General features: G+C 43.4%; 1 protein-coding gene across 1 annotated transcript in view; it reads right to left on the bottom strand.

Annotated features, from left to right (window-relative positions):
* C4H11orf49 (chromosome 4 C11orf49 homolog) overlaps positions 1-11,615 on the bottom strand; it is a 242,936-nt gene extending 231,321 nt beyond the window's left edge. The window contains exon 1 of the mRNA XM_030199487.1: positions 11,410-11,615. Coding sequence (XP_030055347.1) covers positions 11,410-11,452 — 43 coding nt within the window. The 5' untranslated portion in view covers positions 11,453-11,615. The remainder of the gene's footprint in view (positions 1-11,409) is intronic.
* Between the last annotated feature and the right edge of the window lie 7,697 nt (positions 11,616-19,312).

Below are 19,312 nucleotides of genomic sequence, written 5' to 3'. Positions count from 1 at the left end.
ATTTGCGTTTCTACATTTTTGTTAATAAATGAATTTTCATCAACTTTGAGATGATTGAGCTACCTCTACATATTCAAATAAAAGGTTCAAACTTTTGACAAATATTTTTTTAGCTAAGGTAGAACAGTTCTAGGAGGTAAGATCTTTGAAAATCAGCATTTTTTTTTTCTTTTCTTTAAGCTCCACTCTAATACTGATCTTCCCCCATTCACTTTCCTCTTTCAGTTTGTGAGCTTGGGTAGACAAGCAGAAAGTAGAAGAAAACAAATCAGGAAGAGGATGGAGGCTGCCAACATGGGCACACGGGCCTTGATTTGAAGAACACTGCTTTAGATTCTAAGGTTTCTAGGGAGAGGGAAATGCCTGATCTGCAACTCACCTTGAGCAGGAATTGAATATAAATATCTCCACATGCAGCAAACATGGTCCCTCCTATCCATAGGTGTGTGACATGCTCCCAAGCTATACTACACTATATTATACATTGCTTCTAGTCTGCAAACACCTGAACAGTTCAATGTGAATTACATAAAAAGAAATGTTAGACCACAACCGTCCAGGAAGATACATATTATAACTTAACAAAAATAAATCAGTTGGCTCAAAACAAATTCTCAAACCAAGGGCCCTTTTTAGCACGTGCTAATGCTAGAGGCACCCATAGGAATATAATGGGTGTCTCTATCGTTAGGATATGCTAAAACGTTAGCGCACCTACAGCGCAGCTTAGTAAACAGGGCCCCAAGTTTTTTAAAGTTTTGCGAAACGCCAAATAATTTGAATTAATACGAATATCCAAAGGTAATGAGTTCCACAATGAGGCGGCTCGATAGCGCAAAGAATAATTAAATACAGATTTATATTTAAGATGTCTAACAGATGGAAAATGTAACAACATTAAATTGAGCATATCATATGAGGATTTAAAATGAAGTACACTAGCCCAGTCAATAAGATAAAAAGGCTCTAACCATTTAATATCTTATAAACAAAGGTACATAACTTAAACTGGGCCCAAGCCTTAACTGGAAGCCACTGCAACTTCTCCTGACTCAAACCTGGAAACTGAAAATATGAAATGCGATGCAGTATTCTGCAACAGCTGAATTCTATTTACTAGCGTTTTTAAACAACCCACAAATACAATATTGCAGTAATCCACTCTGCAAAAAAACAGCACTTGAACCAACAATCTAAAGTCAGCAAAACCAAAATATTTGCGTATTGCTCTCAACTTCTGCATAATATAAAAAGATTTCTGAACTGTTTAACATGGCATGAAAAGGTCATTAAACTATCAACTTCAACTTCCAGAATTTGCAGAGATTTCTCAAAAACAAAAGAATCCAAACCAATCAGAAAACTTTGCGGGAAATTTGGTCTCAGGGGTCCTAACCATAAAGTTTTGTTTTATCCCAATTTAAAATTATTATGAGTAATCCAATGATCTGATTAGTCCAACACAACCAGTCAGACTATCCAAGGTGGAAGACCAGTCACTAGAAATCAGTAAATACAGAGTAATGTCATCTGCATATATATAAAATGGTATTTTCAAAACTGTTCAAGTACCTGACCCAAAGGCTGAAGTAGAATATTACACAAAGATGGAAACAGTGCTGACACCTAGGGAACCCTGCAACCCAGCATCCAACTCATAGATAAACAATTATGCTCTTTCACCATATAGCTTTGCACGGATAAGAAACATTTAAACCATGATAATACAGATCCTCCCATACTCAAATTGCTCAGTCTAGATAACAGGTGTTCATACTGAGAGAATCACTTCTTCCTACTGCAGTATGAGTCCCTCACTGGGAGGTTGCCTAATAAGAGTGACTTTCTTCAGTGGGATGTGCACTCTCTTTTCAACATTCAATTAGAACTGTTGAGGAGTATCTGACTTTCTGGAAATTGTTAAAAAAACATGGCTTTTTACTACATGTAATGAGTAGTGTTACCATATGATCAGTTTTGCCTGGACATGTCCTCTTTTTGAGGACACTGCAGAACATCTGGGTGGGTTTTGCCAGCCTGCCCGTTTGTCCGGATTTGTGGACAAAAAGGGCAGGTTGGCAGGCGGACCTCAGGGTGCCCTATCTTCCCCTCCTTTGTAGTGCCCTGGTGGTCTAGTGGCCTCTTTGGGGCAGGAAAGAGCCCCCTCTTGCCTGTCCGGCGTGGCTGCAGACCTGTCTTGCTCCTGGCACCGCTTCAAAATGGCTCCTGAGAGTTCAAGCAGCAGCCTCCCAAGACTTCTGCACAAATCTTGCAAGGTCACCGCTTGAACTCACAGCAGCTATTCTGAAGAGGCGCCGGGAACAAGACAGGTCTACAGCTGCACCAGGCAGGAAAGAGGCCACTAGACCACCAGGGCACTACAATAAGGTACAGGAGGGGGAGGGGAGGGATAGTGAATGGCGTCATGTGGGTGGAGGGAGGCTGAAAAATTGGGGAGCGAGAAAGGGAATCTGGCTTTCTTTGGGGGGGGTCAAAGTTACAGGGGGCGGGGTGTGACAAGGGGTGCGGTGATATTTTGTGTCCTCTTTTTTCTTAGGGCAAATATGATAACCATAGTTATGAGGAGAGAGGAATAATTTTCTTTTACGCTTTATGGGCTGATCAAGGCTATCCCGAAGCAGGTCTTTAGTGTCAAACTCCAAGAGAGCCAATACTGTGTACTTCAAAGTGTATACACAGTGCACTCCGTTTAAGTGCACGTCGGATAAGCGCATGCTTTGTTTAACTGCATGCCGTACTTTGGTCCCACTTTTGGCGCCATCAATTTCTATGGGGACAAACTTCGGTTTAGCGCACCACTGATAAGTGCAAGATTCGCTTATATGCATGGTTTAAGACCGCTCCTCTGCAGGAAAGACTCCGCATAAGTGCACTCATGGAATATGGAAGCCAATTGGCACATGACAAAGGGGCAGTAAATTTGAAATCTCGTTGGTTAACTGCCACAGGCAGAATAAGCGAAAGAATGTTGTTAAGAGTGTACACTGGAGTCGTCGTCATTGCGCAACTGTAAGACTAACACTGGCTGAACGAATAGAAGTTCTTTAAAAAATTAGAAAACAAACACAATCAAGCATCTATTGCTAAATAATATGGTGTCAATCCCAGTCAAATTTCATGTATCTTGAAGCAAAAAGATCAGCTTCTGGAAGACTGGCAAAACAATACAAATCCACAACAGAAACGTAAACAGGCGGGAAAAGCTGAGGATGTAGAAGATGCTCTTCTTCGGTGGTTTTCTCAAGTCAGGAACAGACAGTTTCCTGTCAGTGGTCCACTGCTTATGGAGAAACCTAATCAGCTAGCTGAAAGTCTTAGACTAACTGAATTCAAAGCCACTGTTGGATGGTTGGAAACATGGAAGGAGAGGAACAACATAAAATTCAAGAAACAGCATGGTGAAAAACAAGACGCTGATGACTTTGGTGCTGAAAATTGGGTTGTTTCAGTTCTTCCTACCATCTTCAACAAGTTTGCACCTCATGACATTTTCAATGCTGACGAAAACGGCTCTACTGGCGAGCGATTCCTGATGGAACACTTGCATTCAAGCAAGCCGAAACTACAGGAAGTAAAACGTTGAAGGACCGACTGACGACCCTCTTTTGCTGCAATATGGATGGGAGTGAGAAGTTGGAACCACTCATCATTGGAAAGAGCAAACAGCTCCGTTGCTTCAAGAATGTTAAGCGACTTCCTGTGTTATACAAGGCTAACGCAAATTCATGGATGACTGGGGAAATTTGGAAGCAGTGGCTAAAGAAGTTAGACACTAGAATGCGGGCACAAAAGCATCAGATTTTCTTGCTTTGTGATAATTGTGCTGCATACAGTGATGACGTCAAGGTGGTCTTCCTGCCATCAAACACTACCTCACTGATCCAACCTATGGATCAGGGCATAATAGACAATTTCAAACAACATTATCGGGCTCTTGTGCTATGTCGTCTGATGAGCTTTATGGATGACCAGACTGGCAAGGATAAATGTGCTGTTGAACTGGCTCGTAATCTATCCCTGTTGGATTCCCTACATATGTAGAAAGAAACCTGGAATCATGTTACACAGGCAACCATTGTGAACTACTACAAGCGGGCAAGCTTTGTTAGGGATGTGGAGAGGGATGAAACAGATGCAGCTGTTGCAAATGCGTCAGATCAACAGGCTATTGACATCCCAGCCGGTGTTACTGAAGAGGAGTTTCATCACTACGTAGCTGTTGATTACGATCGACAAACAGCTGACGACAGCACTGATGTTGAGATATGTGCCTACACGCAGGCAACGACTGATGATGAAACAGATGATGAAATGAGCAGCGAGGCACATGCTGATGAAATTCAACAACCTCCTGTCACTTTTGCAAGAGCGCTGGAGAGTCTCAACACCGTGCGGGCCTATATGGAGGCCACTGGATGTCAGTGCTATGACAGTTTTTACCATCTGGGAGATGTTGTCTATGGAACTCACAGACACAAGAGTGTACAGAGGACTATGAATGATTACTTCAAGTAAGCCTAACGTCAGTTAACGGAGACTGTATAACGTCAGTTAACAAAGACTGTATACTGTACGTATAATAAACAGTACTGTACATATGTTTATCAGATGTCAAGCTTCTTTGGGTCACAATGGTTAACTGCATGTAGTTCTTTGGTCCCAGACCCTTGCACTTAAGTGAATTGCACTGTGTGTGTATGTATATATATATATATATATATATATATATATATATATATATATATATATATCACAGTACCAGGCCTATAAAGCGGGTTGAGTGCCTCTTGCTCAGTGTTCCAAATGTCAGGGGGGGGGGGGCGGCAAACACTTTTTTTCACGCCTTCTGAAGATGTAATAGTATCAAAGCTTTTTGGAGGACACTTCACAGAAATGTGGGGACTATTTTTGGTTAGCATATAGTCTTTTCTTTGAAAGGAGTCTTATTGGCTAAGTGGGATATGTATGGGATTTCTGACACAGCTTCTCGCCTATTTCTTAGCAAAGCCTATGGATTAGGAAAAAGTGTATACTCAACCATTGGTTGCATGTCAAGACTCCCTCCTTTTGGTACTGAAGAAACAGATTACATGCTGACATAATGTTATGAGAGGCATGGGCAGCCCAGGCTACCCACAGAAGAAAAAAAGTCTTTTTTGTCTGTTTGGATCTGTTACTTACAAAGTATCTCCCACAAGGCCAGAAGCACAGTTTTGAATACATTTCAGAGTGTATCATGATTAGGTTATTGTTCAATAACGGGCTTCTCGGGGTTCTCTGCCTAGGTTTGGGGGAGGGGAAGTTAGGGAATTCTTGATACGTTTATCTTAATAGATGGCCTGGAGTCATAAGAGACCAGACAACAGGCCAACTTGGTTGTCTTCTCAAAGGATAAGGGTTATGGGGTTGGGTGACAACAGGATGTATACAAAATTGGGGTCATAAGTTTCTTCTGTTTTATACTGTATAGTGCTTTTACTGTTCTGTCATAGTTTTCCCATTATTATGTAATGGACTGCTGTTCTTGTTCAACTATGCGCGGTATGGTTCCTTTGATCCTGAATAAAAACCGTTTAACCTTAAGCTTTATGGGCATGGGTGGTCTTGGTTTATTTGTATGTGGGGGTTAGGGTAGACAAGACAAGATAATATATGATTTTATTGCATTTTTAAACTTTTGTAATCTGTGCTGTACAGTCATATTGTCTGAAAGCTGGGGAATGTAAGTTGTGCAATTAAATTAATTGTGACATCCTCTATACTGGTTGTGCTCCAAACCACCTTTAAGAATGAGGACCTATCCCTTTTCATGGAGTGCTGGAAAATTGCTTTTCTTTCTAGAAGAGTCTGATGTTCCCTCATTGGGTATATTTCACCCGTTTTCAAGGAGTACAAGACATCCCCACATCAGGACACCTCATCACTTCCTCAGGAATATGACATTCCCATATCAGGAGTGCCTCACCCTTCCCTAGAAATGTGATATCTCCATATATATATATAGTCATGATTTTCGAAAGACTCCTGAGAAAATTAAAGAATCAAGGGAAAAGAGGCAATGCTCTGTTGTGGATTACGAATTGGCAATTAGACAGAAAACAGAGGGTAAGGTTAAATGGCCATTTTTTTCAAAGGAGGAGAGTGAATAGTTGAGTGCTGCAAGGATCTGTACTGGGACAAGTGCTATTTAACATATTTATAAATGAAAATGGAGATCAGTATGACAAATGAGGTGATTAAATTTGCAGATGACAAAAAACTATTCAAAGTTGTCAAAAAAGCATGCAGACTGTGAAAAACTGCAGGAAGACCTTAGGAAACTGGAATATTGGATATCCAAATCGCAGATTAAATTTAATGTGGACAAATGCAGACCAGAGAACAATAACTAACTTGGGCGGGAGAAAAGATTAAGTATTTAGGCACACACGTAACACAAGACCATGTCTAGACTTTATCAGGAGAATGTCGAACCACTGCTGGAAACCACAAGATTAAAGCTGAGATTGTGGGAGAATTACCCCGTCACTCATGGGCCGTAACGCAATCTATAATATGATGATCATGCTGAAGTGGTTATATATATTCCAGACTGTGCCACTGTTTCTCAGATTGGAAGATGAAAAAACGCTAAATAAACATTTGCAAAGATTTCTATGGAGAGGACGAAAACCCCGCATTGCAATATCTACTTTACAAATACCCAGAGAGTTCGGGGGCTTGGGCCTCTTAAGCATTCAACATCTCACAGTGGCTAGTGGAATGCGCCACATATCAGACTGGTATAGATCTACATCTGAGTTTCCAGACACGGAATTGGAAATCTCATTAATGCAGGGAGTGCATTTTAGTAGCTTACTGCATAGCGGAACGGGACACATCCCAAACACGCTAAAACATTCAGCTATACTCCCTACTGCCAGAGCGGTGTGGCAATGGGTTTGCAGGTACTATAAATTCTCAGGAAGAGTAACGCCCTATATGGCAATCTGCGGCAATCCACACTTTCCGCCAGGACTCTTGCATCAAGCTTTTAGACGCTGGCAACATAATGGACTAGTGTACATCTCTCAGGTCTTGACAGACGAGGGGCGGATAAAGCCATTTGAAGAGCTCCAAAGCCAGTTTTCCTTGCACAGGGGAGACTACTTCCACTACATGCAACTACGTCATTACATAGGTAGTTTGCCTTGGGAATGCCTCACTGAAGACATGCAGGAAGAGATTTCATCAGCTTATTTGTTTCAGTCGCAGAACAAGGTGTCACTCAAAATGCATCTTAGACACCTCAGAGACATGACTGACGAGCTGGACTTTCAGACTTTGACCCAAGCATAGAGCAAAGACCTGGCAACTACAGTATCACATCACCTCCTCAAGGATTACATTTTCACGATTCAGAGGTCATCAAAGATGGTTACATACTGTGAAATGGAGTACAAATTTGCACTGCGGACTTATATCTCCCCGAGGAGGGCGTTCCATATGGGGGTTTCCCCAGACGGAGAGTGTCCCAAATGCAAAGAGCCAGAGGGGACGCTAGGGCATATGTTTTGGACGTGCCTGCTGATTCAACACTTTTGGAAATTACTTTTGCTCGCTGAATCAGACATGTGGTGGGCGACATGGAGGAGAGACCCCCTGCTGCTGCTCGGGCGAGCAACAGTTGTCCACCCTATTCCTGCAGGGTTCAAGGGTTCCGAAAATTCACAGAGCCACAATGATAGCGAAAAAGCTCATCCTCAGGGAGTGGATTACAAATAAGGCGCCTACTGTGCAGCAATGGCAGGGCTATATGTTGGAATACATGACATTTGAGAAGAGAGTGGCCGATCTCAAGCATGACTCGAGATTCACAGAAAAGGACTTCTACCGAATATGGACACCCTTCTGGCAGACCATAACCCCACACGGCAAAGCTTGTATTCTAAATATGTGATTGGCTTAGCGAACAGACACTCCAAAAGAGATGGACTTGGAATAGACTCCCAGGTAGCAGGGTGGGGGGAGGGGAGATGTCCCGCCCCCCCCCCCCGGGGGGGCAAGGGGGGAGAGGGGGGTTGGGATGTAACTTCAGTATTAAAGCGAAGATAGTACTCACATGTATTAGAACTGATCGCTTAGGGAGTGATGTTAGAACTTGACATGTTGTTGGTTTAAGGGGACCATTTCACCATAATGTAGGAAGAGAGACGGGAGTTGTGGTACTTGGGGGACAAAAGAAAATTCATGGCTAACTGTAGATATGGTGGTTGATCATTTGGTATGTGACTAATGCTTATGGAATAGTGTTATGATATGTTTATAATAATTTTCAGCCAATAAAAACATTTAAATATATCATGTGGACAAATGCAAAATGATGCACATTGGGAAGAATAATCCAAATCATACCTGATGCTAAGATCCACACCTTGGGAGTCAGCACCCAAGAAAAAGATCTAGGTGTCATTTTATTTATTTGGATTTTGCTCACACCTTTTTCAGTAGTAGCTCAAGGTGAGTTACATTCAGGTACACTGGGTATTGTGTCATTATAGACAATATGCCACATGTCCTTTTTCAGCAACAAAAAAAAAGGCCTTTTTTACAGGCACGCTAAAAAATGGATCGGCGCACACCTAAAACCCGCGCCTACACTACTGCAAGCCATTTTTCAGCGCGCCTTTGTAGTGACTTGCCCAGAGTCCCAAGGTGCTGCAGTGGGAATCATACCATTGCACTAACCTAAGAGATTATGGCTCTTCAGCTTGGAAAAGAGACGGATGAGGGGAAATATCTATGATTGAGCTCTACAAAATCCTGAGTGGTGTAGAACGGGTAAAAGTAAATAAACTTTTTACTCTTTCAAAAAGTAGAAGACTAGGGGGCATTTAATTAAGTTTCCTGAAAATACTTTTAATATAACAAACATATAAATGCCAAGTGACCGACTCACCCGCAAATGCGCAGTAGAGACTTCCCTCTCTGTCCCGCCCTCGCATCAAGACGTGATGACGTCAGAGGGCGGAACAGAGAGGGAAACGGAGTCGGATGCTGCCTGCTGCTGGAGCCTGGAAAGTTGAAACGAACCAACATCGCCGGCGCACCAACTTCCACCCCCCATCCCCGACATCGTTGTCGCCGCCGCTCCTGCCCCCCTCCGTATCGGGCCCCCTGCACTGACATGACAGCGCCTCTCACCTCCGTGTGGAAGCGCTGCAGGCAGCAGCAGAGCAATCACACGGAGGTGAAAGGCGCTCTCATGTCAGTGCAGGGGGCCCAGCACGGAGGAGGGAGGGAGCGGCGGCGAGGAGGGTAGCTGGACATGGGGGGATGGCAGGGGGGAGAAAGGAGGTTGCTGGACATGGGGAGGGCAGGGGAGAGAGCAGGGTTGGTGGACGGGGGGGAGGCCAAGGGAAAGAGGAGGGTTGCTGGATATGGGGGGAGGGCAGGGGAGAAAGAAGGGTCGGTGGATGGGCTAAGACCAGGGGAGAGAGGAGGGCTGCTGGACATGGGGGGGAGGGCAGGGGAGAGAGCAGGGTTGCAGGACATGGATCGATGGAGGGGAGGGCAGGGGAGAGAGGAGGGTTGCTGGACATGGGGGGGAGGACAGGGGAGAGAGCAGGGTTAGTGGACGGGGGGGAGGCCAAGGGAAAGAGGAGGGTTGTTGGATATGGGTAGAGGGCAGGGGAGAGAGCATGGTTGGTGGACGGGGGGAGGCCAGGGGATACAGGAGGGCTGCTGGACATGGGGGAGGGCAGGGGAGACAGCACGGTTGCTGGACATGGATCATGGGAGGGGAGGGCAGGGGAGAGAGGAAGTTTGCTGGACATGGATGGATGGAGGAGAGAATTATTACGTTTTGCAAAACACAAATCTCGCCCGTTTTAACGGGCTTAACGGCTAGTATATCATATTCCGCAGTTAACCTCACAGTTCTACACTGATTACATCAAAAAAGGCTGGACATTACCAGGAAAATACACCATCAAAACAGAAAAATACAAATCAAATTCACAAAGATGATATTCATTACCCTCTAAAATTTGGGACATATTTCCAAAATAAGTATGTCTTGACTTGACTTCTAACATGCCTGTAAATTGCAGGAGATAATAATAAAGTTAGAGCATCTCTGTCCAACTTTGCTGCCTGAAATGAGAGTAAGTAACTTGTCTATCAGCTTAAAACAAACAGCATAACTGGTTTTTAAAAAGGTTTGGAGAAGCTCCTATCGGAAAAATGCATAGTCTGTTATTGAGACAGACATGGGGGAAGCCAATGCTTGCCCTGGGATTTGCAGAATCAAATGGAATGTTGCTACTAATTGGATTTCGGCCAGCCGGGCCAGGTACCTGTGACCTGAATTGGCCACTGTTGGAAACAGGATACAGGGCTGCATGGACCATTGATCAGCTCGTAACATAGGAGCCGGCTTTGTGGGTGCTGTGGGTGCTTGAGCACCCCCAATATTGAGAAAATTCCTTGTATGTGTCCAGGGAGGGGTTATTTCCATTGGGCTTTGCACCCCCAATAATTCTGAAAAGTTGGCTCCTATGGCTCGTAAGAACATAAGGATCAGGGCCGGTCTTAGGCAGAGGCGACCAAGGCGACCGCATAGGGCCCCGCGCCTAAGGGGGCCCCGCGCAGCGCCTCAACTCTGCCTCGCTCGTGCCTCCGCTCCGACCTCCGCCGCTGCTCGCCTTAGTCGCCTGAGATGATCCCCATTCCCGCAGCTCGGCCACTCCGCTCCCGCCACCACCGGCGCGGCATCCACCCCCCGGCTTGGGCCCGCTACTAATTGTAGTGGACTTGAACTGAATAATTTCTGGGAAGGTGAGGTTTCATGATAGCATTGTGCTTATTATTTCAATCAGTTTTTTTTGTACAAGTTTAGCTTCATTTGTCTTTATTTGAAATTTCGTAAATAAAAAAATGTTCTAAAAATGGAATAATCTTATCATTGGGGTGGAGCTAGGGTGGGAGCGGGGCTAGGGTAGGCGGGGCTAGGATGGGGCCCCACCAAATTGGTCTGCATAGGGCCCCGCACTTGCTAAGACCGGCCCTGATAAGGATAGCCATACTAGGTCAGAAGAAGGCGGTTATGCCTTCCAAAGTTTATTTATTACCTAGAAGTATAAAACATCCCCCACTGGAATATCATCCCCACCCCCATCCATTCCCACATCGGGTGCACCCTGACCCTGCCTATCCTCCGGAGTGACAACCCAAATTGGGCGCAGCTTGAACTTTCCGTGGGAATGCGAAGGACCTTATAACAGCAGACCATAATAAAATATATATTATTAGAGCTGCCAGTACACCGCTAATCATACCATGCTAGCTAGAGAGCTATCTACATCCAATTATCACAGCACCAGGACTGCGAAGAGGGGAGCGCCTCACCCAGATACTGCTCCCCGGGCAGGGACAGCCGCTCCGGGCTCATGGCCAACGCGATAAGCTGCTTCAGTGTCGCCGCCGCCGCACCAACGCGATAAGATGCCCTGATTCACTGCCGGCCACCGGACGCGTCCGTTGCCATGACTCCGGCCAGAGTTTCGATAGGAGCGATCCGGCGGGAAACAGAGGCCGTGTCCGGCACAGACGTTCCGGGGCTTGGTGCACTGTCAGTGGGCGGTATGGTGGGGCATTCACGGCTAAGATCTAACCGCTGCTCAACGGAATGGGCGGGGTCTAAACTGGGGACACCCAGACGGGGGGCTACAATATTTGCACCTCAACCCAATCCAAGTGCAGGGTGATCCAACCCCTGCTTTTACTACAGCCAGCAGTGTCTGAAAGGAGTTGGACTGGAGTAGTGATTCTCAACACACAGTTTGCAATGGCACACATTACAAATTTTTATTTTATTTGCAATATCAGCACAGTAAACTATTGGACTAGATTCTATATAGGGCACCTGGAAAATTGGCGCCAAAAATATTTCCACCTAGGTGTATTCCGTAAACAGCGGCTAGATTTAGGCGTGGTTTATAGACACTATAAACTTAGTGTAAATACTAGCACCAAAGTTAGGTGTGGAGTAGGTGTATTCTATAACCCTGCGCATAGATTTTCGGAATGCCCACGGTCTGCCCATTCCATGCCCATGGCCAAGCCACCTTTTTGGCAGCGCACATTAGAATTTATGTGCACCACTTTACAGAATATGCCTAGCATGCGTAAATTCTAATTAATGTCCATTAGTATCAATAATTGCTTGTTAAGTGGCAATTATTGGCACTGATTAGCTTGTTAATTAATTAAATTGTGCAGACAAATCCAGAATATGACTGGATTTGCGCACTCAATTTTGGTCATGCTATATAGAATCTGGGGGATGGTGCCAAAAATCAGCACCAAAAATACCTGCATAAATGGTATTCTATAAGCCACGCCTAAAGTTCAGTGTGGTTTATAAAATATACGCATAAGCTAAGAGTGATGCATAAATTTAGGTGCAGTCATTTGCATCAATGAAAACGTGGTGTATATGCCTGCACCAAAATTTACACGTGAAGCACCATTATTTTGTAATTATGTATGTAACTTAAAACCATGCCCCGTTTCACTCCAAAACGCCCATGACCCTCCCATTTCTGCACCTCCTTTTTTGGACCGTGCATAAATTTTAAGCACGGATCCTGCACCTAACTTTCAGCGCTTTGGTCCCAATTAAATCTCAGAGACAATAATTGCTTGTTAAAAAGCCAATTATTGGCACTAAATGGTTTGTTATTCAATTAAATTGTGTGGGCAAATTGGGAAATGGGACTAAATTTGGCTTGCACAAATTTTGTTGACAGAAGATGTCGATTGCCATGATAACATGTCTATGTTCTAAGCTATTGCATACGTGTACATTATCTTGAGGATTTATTTTTATATGACCATTAAATATATACAGTATGTGCCCTGCTTATGAATTTTCAGTGCCCTTAGGGGACAATTCTATAATTGGGTGTCTCCAGGGGCAGCCCAAGACAATCTGCTCCCTGAAGCAAGGAATGAGCTGCTTCCGCCCCCCCCCCCCCTCCCAAGGCTAAGAATGCTGCCACCATCACCAGCACCCCCATCACGGTCTGCAATCTCCCCCCCCCCTTCCTTCCCCAGTCCCCTTCCACCCTTTCTCGTTTTTCCAAAGGCAGCATCAGCAATTCCCAGAGCAGAGACTGGCCTGCCACCAGTCCCTGTCCCTTGTCTCTACTGCAGCCCACCTCTCTGGCATAACTTTCTGTTTCCTCAGAGGTGGGCCACAGTAGACAGAAGGGGCCAGGACCGGTGGCAGGTCATCCTCTGGAAATCGCTGTCTCCATCTTTGAAAAAACGAGAAAGAAAGGTACATTGGGGAACTAAGGGCCGGAGGTGATGCCGCCTCAGAAGAGTGCCGCCTAAGGCCCCCACCTCAAGTGGCCTAATGGTAGGGCCGCCCCTGGGCATCTTCATTTAGCTGCCCAAGTGCTGGCATTAGGAGTTTGTTCTATAACTGAAGATAGGTGCCTAAGTTCCATTATAGAATACTAGCATAAGCTGGTTATCGGCATTTCTAATATTTAGGCATCAATACTTACACCAGCCATAGAGCTGGTTTAGGTTTGGGCACCTAAATGCGGCTTTACAGTATTCTGCAAGTTAAGTGTGTAAGTGGAAGCCCCGCCTACATCCCACCCATGCTCTGCCATGTGTACACCCCCTTTGCAAATATGTGCTAGGCAAAATAGTAATATATTTACAGAATGGCAAACAAAAAAATAAATACATTTAGTCTGTCGGCACTGGGAGGGGTTGTGATGTAATAAGGTATAACAAATACTTAAGTAAGAAAACCTCAAAGCTCCTAGGCAATGTTCAATCTTTCAACAGTGTTAACCTGTTTTACGGAGACCCAATACTATCATTGGTTTCAAAATACCATGGAAATAAAAAAAACATCCACAAAAACTGCTGGAGAAAAACAGATCTTCCAAAAAAAAACCTGCATTATCATATTTTCACATTGAGAGATTTTGTGATTTCATTTTTATAGTAGTGCAGGTTTTTTGGAACAACCAGTTTTCTCCATTATTGTTTATCGTTTATTTGTTTGCTATATCGTCACTTATTGCATAGCAAGTCAGAACAGTTTACAAGGCAAAATTGTACAATAACACACAAACTAATTCAAACTAGGAATTCCATTGAATGATAGGAAAGAACAAACAAAACTTCCATACCGAAGATAGCAGCATAAACACTCAATTCTCATAATAGTCATATGTAATTACCTAATATTAACATCTCCTTGCAGCAGTTTAAAGCACTCTAGGCACCTGTGTGGTCTTCCTACTAAAATGTAGTGTTAAATACCAAAGGCTGTTTGGTAAAAATTAGTTTTCAAAGCTACACAGAAAATATAGTATGATTGTTCTAATCTAATTGAGGTGCACAGTATCCTTTTGGGATGCACAGTATTCAATTGGATTTTCCAGTTGGATACTGTGCATCCCAGTGGATTAAATGCTGAATTAGAGTGGTGGTCATTGATTTGATACTCCACTTTATTGAAGGGATTGCTGAACCTATCAGATGTTTTGCCTTCTATCACATTACTACTTTTAAATAAGGCACTGCATGCCACAGCCATTTTAAGATATGGATAAAAAAAGTATACTATGAAATTAAAGTAAGAACCAGTTGTTTTAGAATTGTTTTTGATAACTGTGTTTTTGAAAAGATATTTGGATATGAAGATTTTTCAATTTATTTTTGTTTTGCATTATATTTTGCAGTGGACTGCTTCCTTGAAGAAGCTAGCAAAACCTGGCCATGTTGGCAGTGAGTCCATCTGTTGACTAAGTACTATTATTAAAATTTAACTTGAAATTAAATGATTAAAAGTGGGACTTTAAAAATGACTGGTGCCGATTTGAGGCGTTTGACTAGCATTTACAATCTGCAGTTGGAGAAATGCCATCTCTGATGATCCACAAAAATATTTTAAAATATTTTAAATAATATTATTGAGTTTCAATGACTGGTTGTTGTGATTATATGAATGACAGTATCATCATTTAGATGTTAACATTTACAACTGCTTTTTACATAGTATAAGTGTTGGTTCTTAAATGTTAGTGCCCAAATGCCAAATTAGGCTCTATTGTATAACAGAATCTAGATGCCCAGTTGTCATTTTAGACTACTATCTTAGGGAACAGATTTTGGGCACCTAACTTTTAGCAACCTTTATAGAAATTACCCTTATTTCAATAGCTTACTAGTTATACATATAGACAGTAAGTTTTTTTCTAGCAAAAAAGGTGCCGGTACTCAAATGCCTGGCCACCCTTAAGGGGTGGGGTAATCACTGAGGAACCAACCCCACAATGGCCAGGCCCCCTGCAACCAGTCACAGAATCTATGATAAGGCAGAATTGGTGTGTAGAGCCTGATCTCTTTCATTAAAACTTGGGGACCATGGGTCAATTTTAGCAGACAATGGAAAAGGTGCCGGTACTCAGTACCCCCAAGTACCCCCTCAAAAAAAGTCCTGCATATAGACCTATGTTTACTAAGCGGCACTATGGGTGCGTTAGCGTTTTTAACGCATGTAAATTGTTTATGCGTGTTAAACGCCAATGCACCCATGGAAATGTATAGGTGTGTTAGTGTTTAACGAGTCTTACATTTACAGGTGCATTAAAAATGCTAACACACCTTAGTAAATATACCCCATAGTCAGCACTGCTAACAATCCCACTCATTCTACAATCTTGTGTGTACATTTTTGTGCATAGCATGCAAAATTGCACACAGGTTATAGATTAGTGCCATTTGTGTGTGTAAATTAATTGCCTAATTAGATGCAAAACTGACATTAATATTGGCCCTAACTGGTCCTAATATGCAGTTGCAGCACTATTTTTGAATGCTAGCGCCTAAATTCTACAGTGCATAATTGTGAGTAGGGGGTGGATATGAGAGGGGAATGAGCAAAGCAGGGCCATGCTAAGCACTTATGCACTAAGCTTTTAGAATACTCTCAGATCCACGTGTAACTGCTGCATTCAGGTGTGGACATTTATACCTGCCTTAGAGCTAATATAATTGCTCACACCTAAAGTTACATGCATAACTGTGGACTTACGCTAGTCTTCTATAACAATAATTGAGGGACCCTTTTATTAAGCTGTGGTAAAAAGGGCCCTGCGCAGGGGCTGTTTTTGCTACGTACTGAGGTCCTTTTTACCGCAGTGGGTAAAAAGGCCAAAAAAATACATGGCTATGTGGTAAGATTGCTCTTACCTTGTGGCCATGTGGAGGGAGCACTTACTGCCACCCATTGTGGCGACGGTAAGGGCTTCCATGCTAACCCAGCAGTAACTGGGTAGAAAGCGGTGCTGCCCGATTACCACCAGGTAACCCCCTGCAGAAATACTTTTTTAATATTTCCACTAGCGCCAGAAATGCTGTGCACTGGGGATGGAACCACCACCAGTGCCTATGTTGGGCTGGCAGTAGCTCCAGATTGGTGTGCGGTAAGCCTGCAGTGGGCTTACCACCGCTTAGTAAAAGGGCCCCTTTGGAGGAGATTCTATATATGGCGCCTAATAAATCACTGCTGAAATCAGTGTCGACTAAGCATATTCTATAATCAGTGTCTAGATTTAGGTGCTGATTATAGAATTCGCTTAGTTTATATTTCAGCACCTAAATCTACACACATCAATTTACACCAACGAAAACTTGGTGTACATCCCTGTGCGTAGATTTATTTATTTATTTATTACATTTGTACGCCACGCTTTCCCACTCAAAGCAGGTTCAATGCGGCTTACATAGTAATTGGGATTACAAAGTATTGATGAAGAGAAATAAGTTGGATGTTACCGGAGTAATAAAAGAGATAAGAATGTAGAGATGCAAGGATGAGGGGAGTAGTAGAAGGATGAGCATGGTTAAGTGAGCAATTGGAGGGGTAGATGAGGCAGAAGGGGATGGGCAAGAGTGAAGGGAGTAGGAGAGGTGAGCATTAGGGGAGGGGTCGGTGAGGCGAAAGGGAATAGAGCAAGGGATAGGCAGGGGAGATGTGGCGGAGATGTAGTCTAGGTCATTATCGTTGTCTCCTGGAAATGTGATGGATAGATAGGTACATAGGAATTAATTTAGGCGCACTAAGCCATATTCTATAACTAGGTGCATACATTTTTAGAATGCCCACAGAATGCCCATTTCCCCGCCCATAACCACATCTCTTTTTGCCTGCGCGCATTAGAAGTTCAGTGCACTTCGTTACAGAATACGTTTAGCGAGTTGTGTGCCTAAATTCTAATCGGTGCTAATTAGTGTTCATTATTGATTGTTAAGTGCTCTTATCACTGCTCATTAGTTTATTAAGCTTGTTAAATTACATACAATGTTACAGAATCTGTGCCGATTTTGGTGCCGATCTTTAATTGCACTGCATAGAATCCAGGGGTAAATGCTTAGCATGCACATTTTAGGTAAATGCTCATGCTTAAATACTGTCAGTTACTTACATAAGCGAGCACATCGATGCTTGGCATGCCGCTGACCTGCCCATGCCCTGCTATGTCTACACCCCCTACAGTTATGCATTAAAGGATTTACGTGCTAAGGATATAAAATTACAACTAAATGCAGTTATATGGGTAAATGCAAATTAGTGCTGTGAAGAAACAGAGGCTCCTGTTTATTAAGACGTGTTAGCATTTTTAACGTGCCTACAATTAGAACGTGCGCTAACCATGTAGGCGCCTATAGGGATATTGTTGGCACGTGCATGGTTAACGTGTGTACATGGTTAATGCACGTTAAAGACACTAATGCACCTATAGCACAGCTTAGTAAACAGGATCCAGTGTGTTTTAAGCCTGTAAAATGTATTGGATATTTTCCTGCCTTAAATATGTCTGAAGTGTCAGAAGATCGCTGGCGATCCCTTTTGAAAATAAGCCTGATAGTGTCCATTGCGAGCTTTGGTTTTGCTGTGTTGCAGAGTATAGGCATTTATGTTGGGTTGGTGGGGTATGCCTTTTTGAACAGGTTGGTTTTTAGTGATTTCCCGAAGTTTAGGTGGTTGTAGGTTGTTTTCACAGCTTTTGGCAGTGCATTCCATAGTTGTGTGCTTAGAGAAGCTGGATGCATAGGTTGCTTTGTATTTAAGTCCTCTGCAGTTTGGGTAGTGGAGGTTTAGGTATGTTCGAGATGATCCAGATATGTTTCTGTTTGGTAGGTCTATGAGATCTGTCATGTATCCTGGGACTTTGCCATAGATAATTTTGTGGACCCGGGTGCAGATTTTGAAGGTAATACGTTCTTTGATTGGGAGCCAGTGCAGTTTTTCTCGGAGGGGTTTGGCACTTTCGAATCGCGTTTTACCAAATATCAGCCTGGCTGCAGTGTTTTGAGCGGTCTGGAGTTTCTTTGAGAGTTGTTCTTTACATCCCGCGTAGATTCCATTGCAGTAGTCTGCATGGCTTAGTACCATTGATTGTATTAGTTTACGAAATATTTCCCCCAGGAAGAAAGGTTTTACGCGTTTAAGTTTCCACATTGAGTGGAACATTTTCTTTGTTGTGGAGTTCACTTGGCTCTTGAGTGTGAGGTTGCGGTCGATTGTAACGCCAAGTATTTTCAGACTATCTGAAATAGGGAGGGTGTGGACTGGGGTGTTTATGGTTGTGGGTTTGTACGTATTGTGTTGAGATGAGAGGATGAGGCAGTGTGTTTTTTCAGTGTTCAGTTTCAGTTGAAAAGAGTTTGCCCATGAGTCCATGGTGTTCAGACCGAGCTTGATTACATTGGTGATTTCTGTCAGATCATGTCTGAAGGGAATGTATATTGTGACATCGTCTGAGTAGATGAACGGTTGAGGCCTTTCTTGGATAAGGACTTGGCCAGTGGGATCATCATTATGTTGAAAAGTATTTGTGATAGTGGTGATCCTTGAGGTACTTCGCAGTCTGCTTTCCACGGTGGTGATATGTTTGAATTTGATTTCACCTGGTATGTTCTGGTGGTTAGGAAGCCCTTGAACCAGCTGAGTATCTTTCCACCAATCCCAAAGTAGTCTATGAGTCACTCTTAGTAGTATATTGTGGTTTACCATGTCGAATGCGCTCGACATATCGAATTGGAGGAGAAGTATGCTTTTACCTGTAGCTATTTCCTGCTTGAATTTGGCCAGGAGAGTGACTAGCACAGTTTCGGTACTATGGAGGGGGCGAAATCCCGATTGTGATTCATGTAGTATTGAGAACTTGTCCATGTAGTCAGTGAGCTGTTTGGTCACCATGCTCTCCATCAG

Source organism: Microcaecilia unicolor, chromosome 4 (genome assembly GCF_901765095.1).
Source record: "Microcaecilia unicolor chromosome 4, aMicUni1.1, whole genome shotgun sequence".
Taxonomy (NCBI): Eukaryota; Metazoa; Chordata; class Amphibia; order Gymnophiona; family Siphonopidae; genus Microcaecilia; species Microcaecilia unicolor.
The sequence above is the reverse complement of the archived record's forward strand: the minus strand, read 5'-3'. Positions and strand labels throughout refer to the sequence as shown.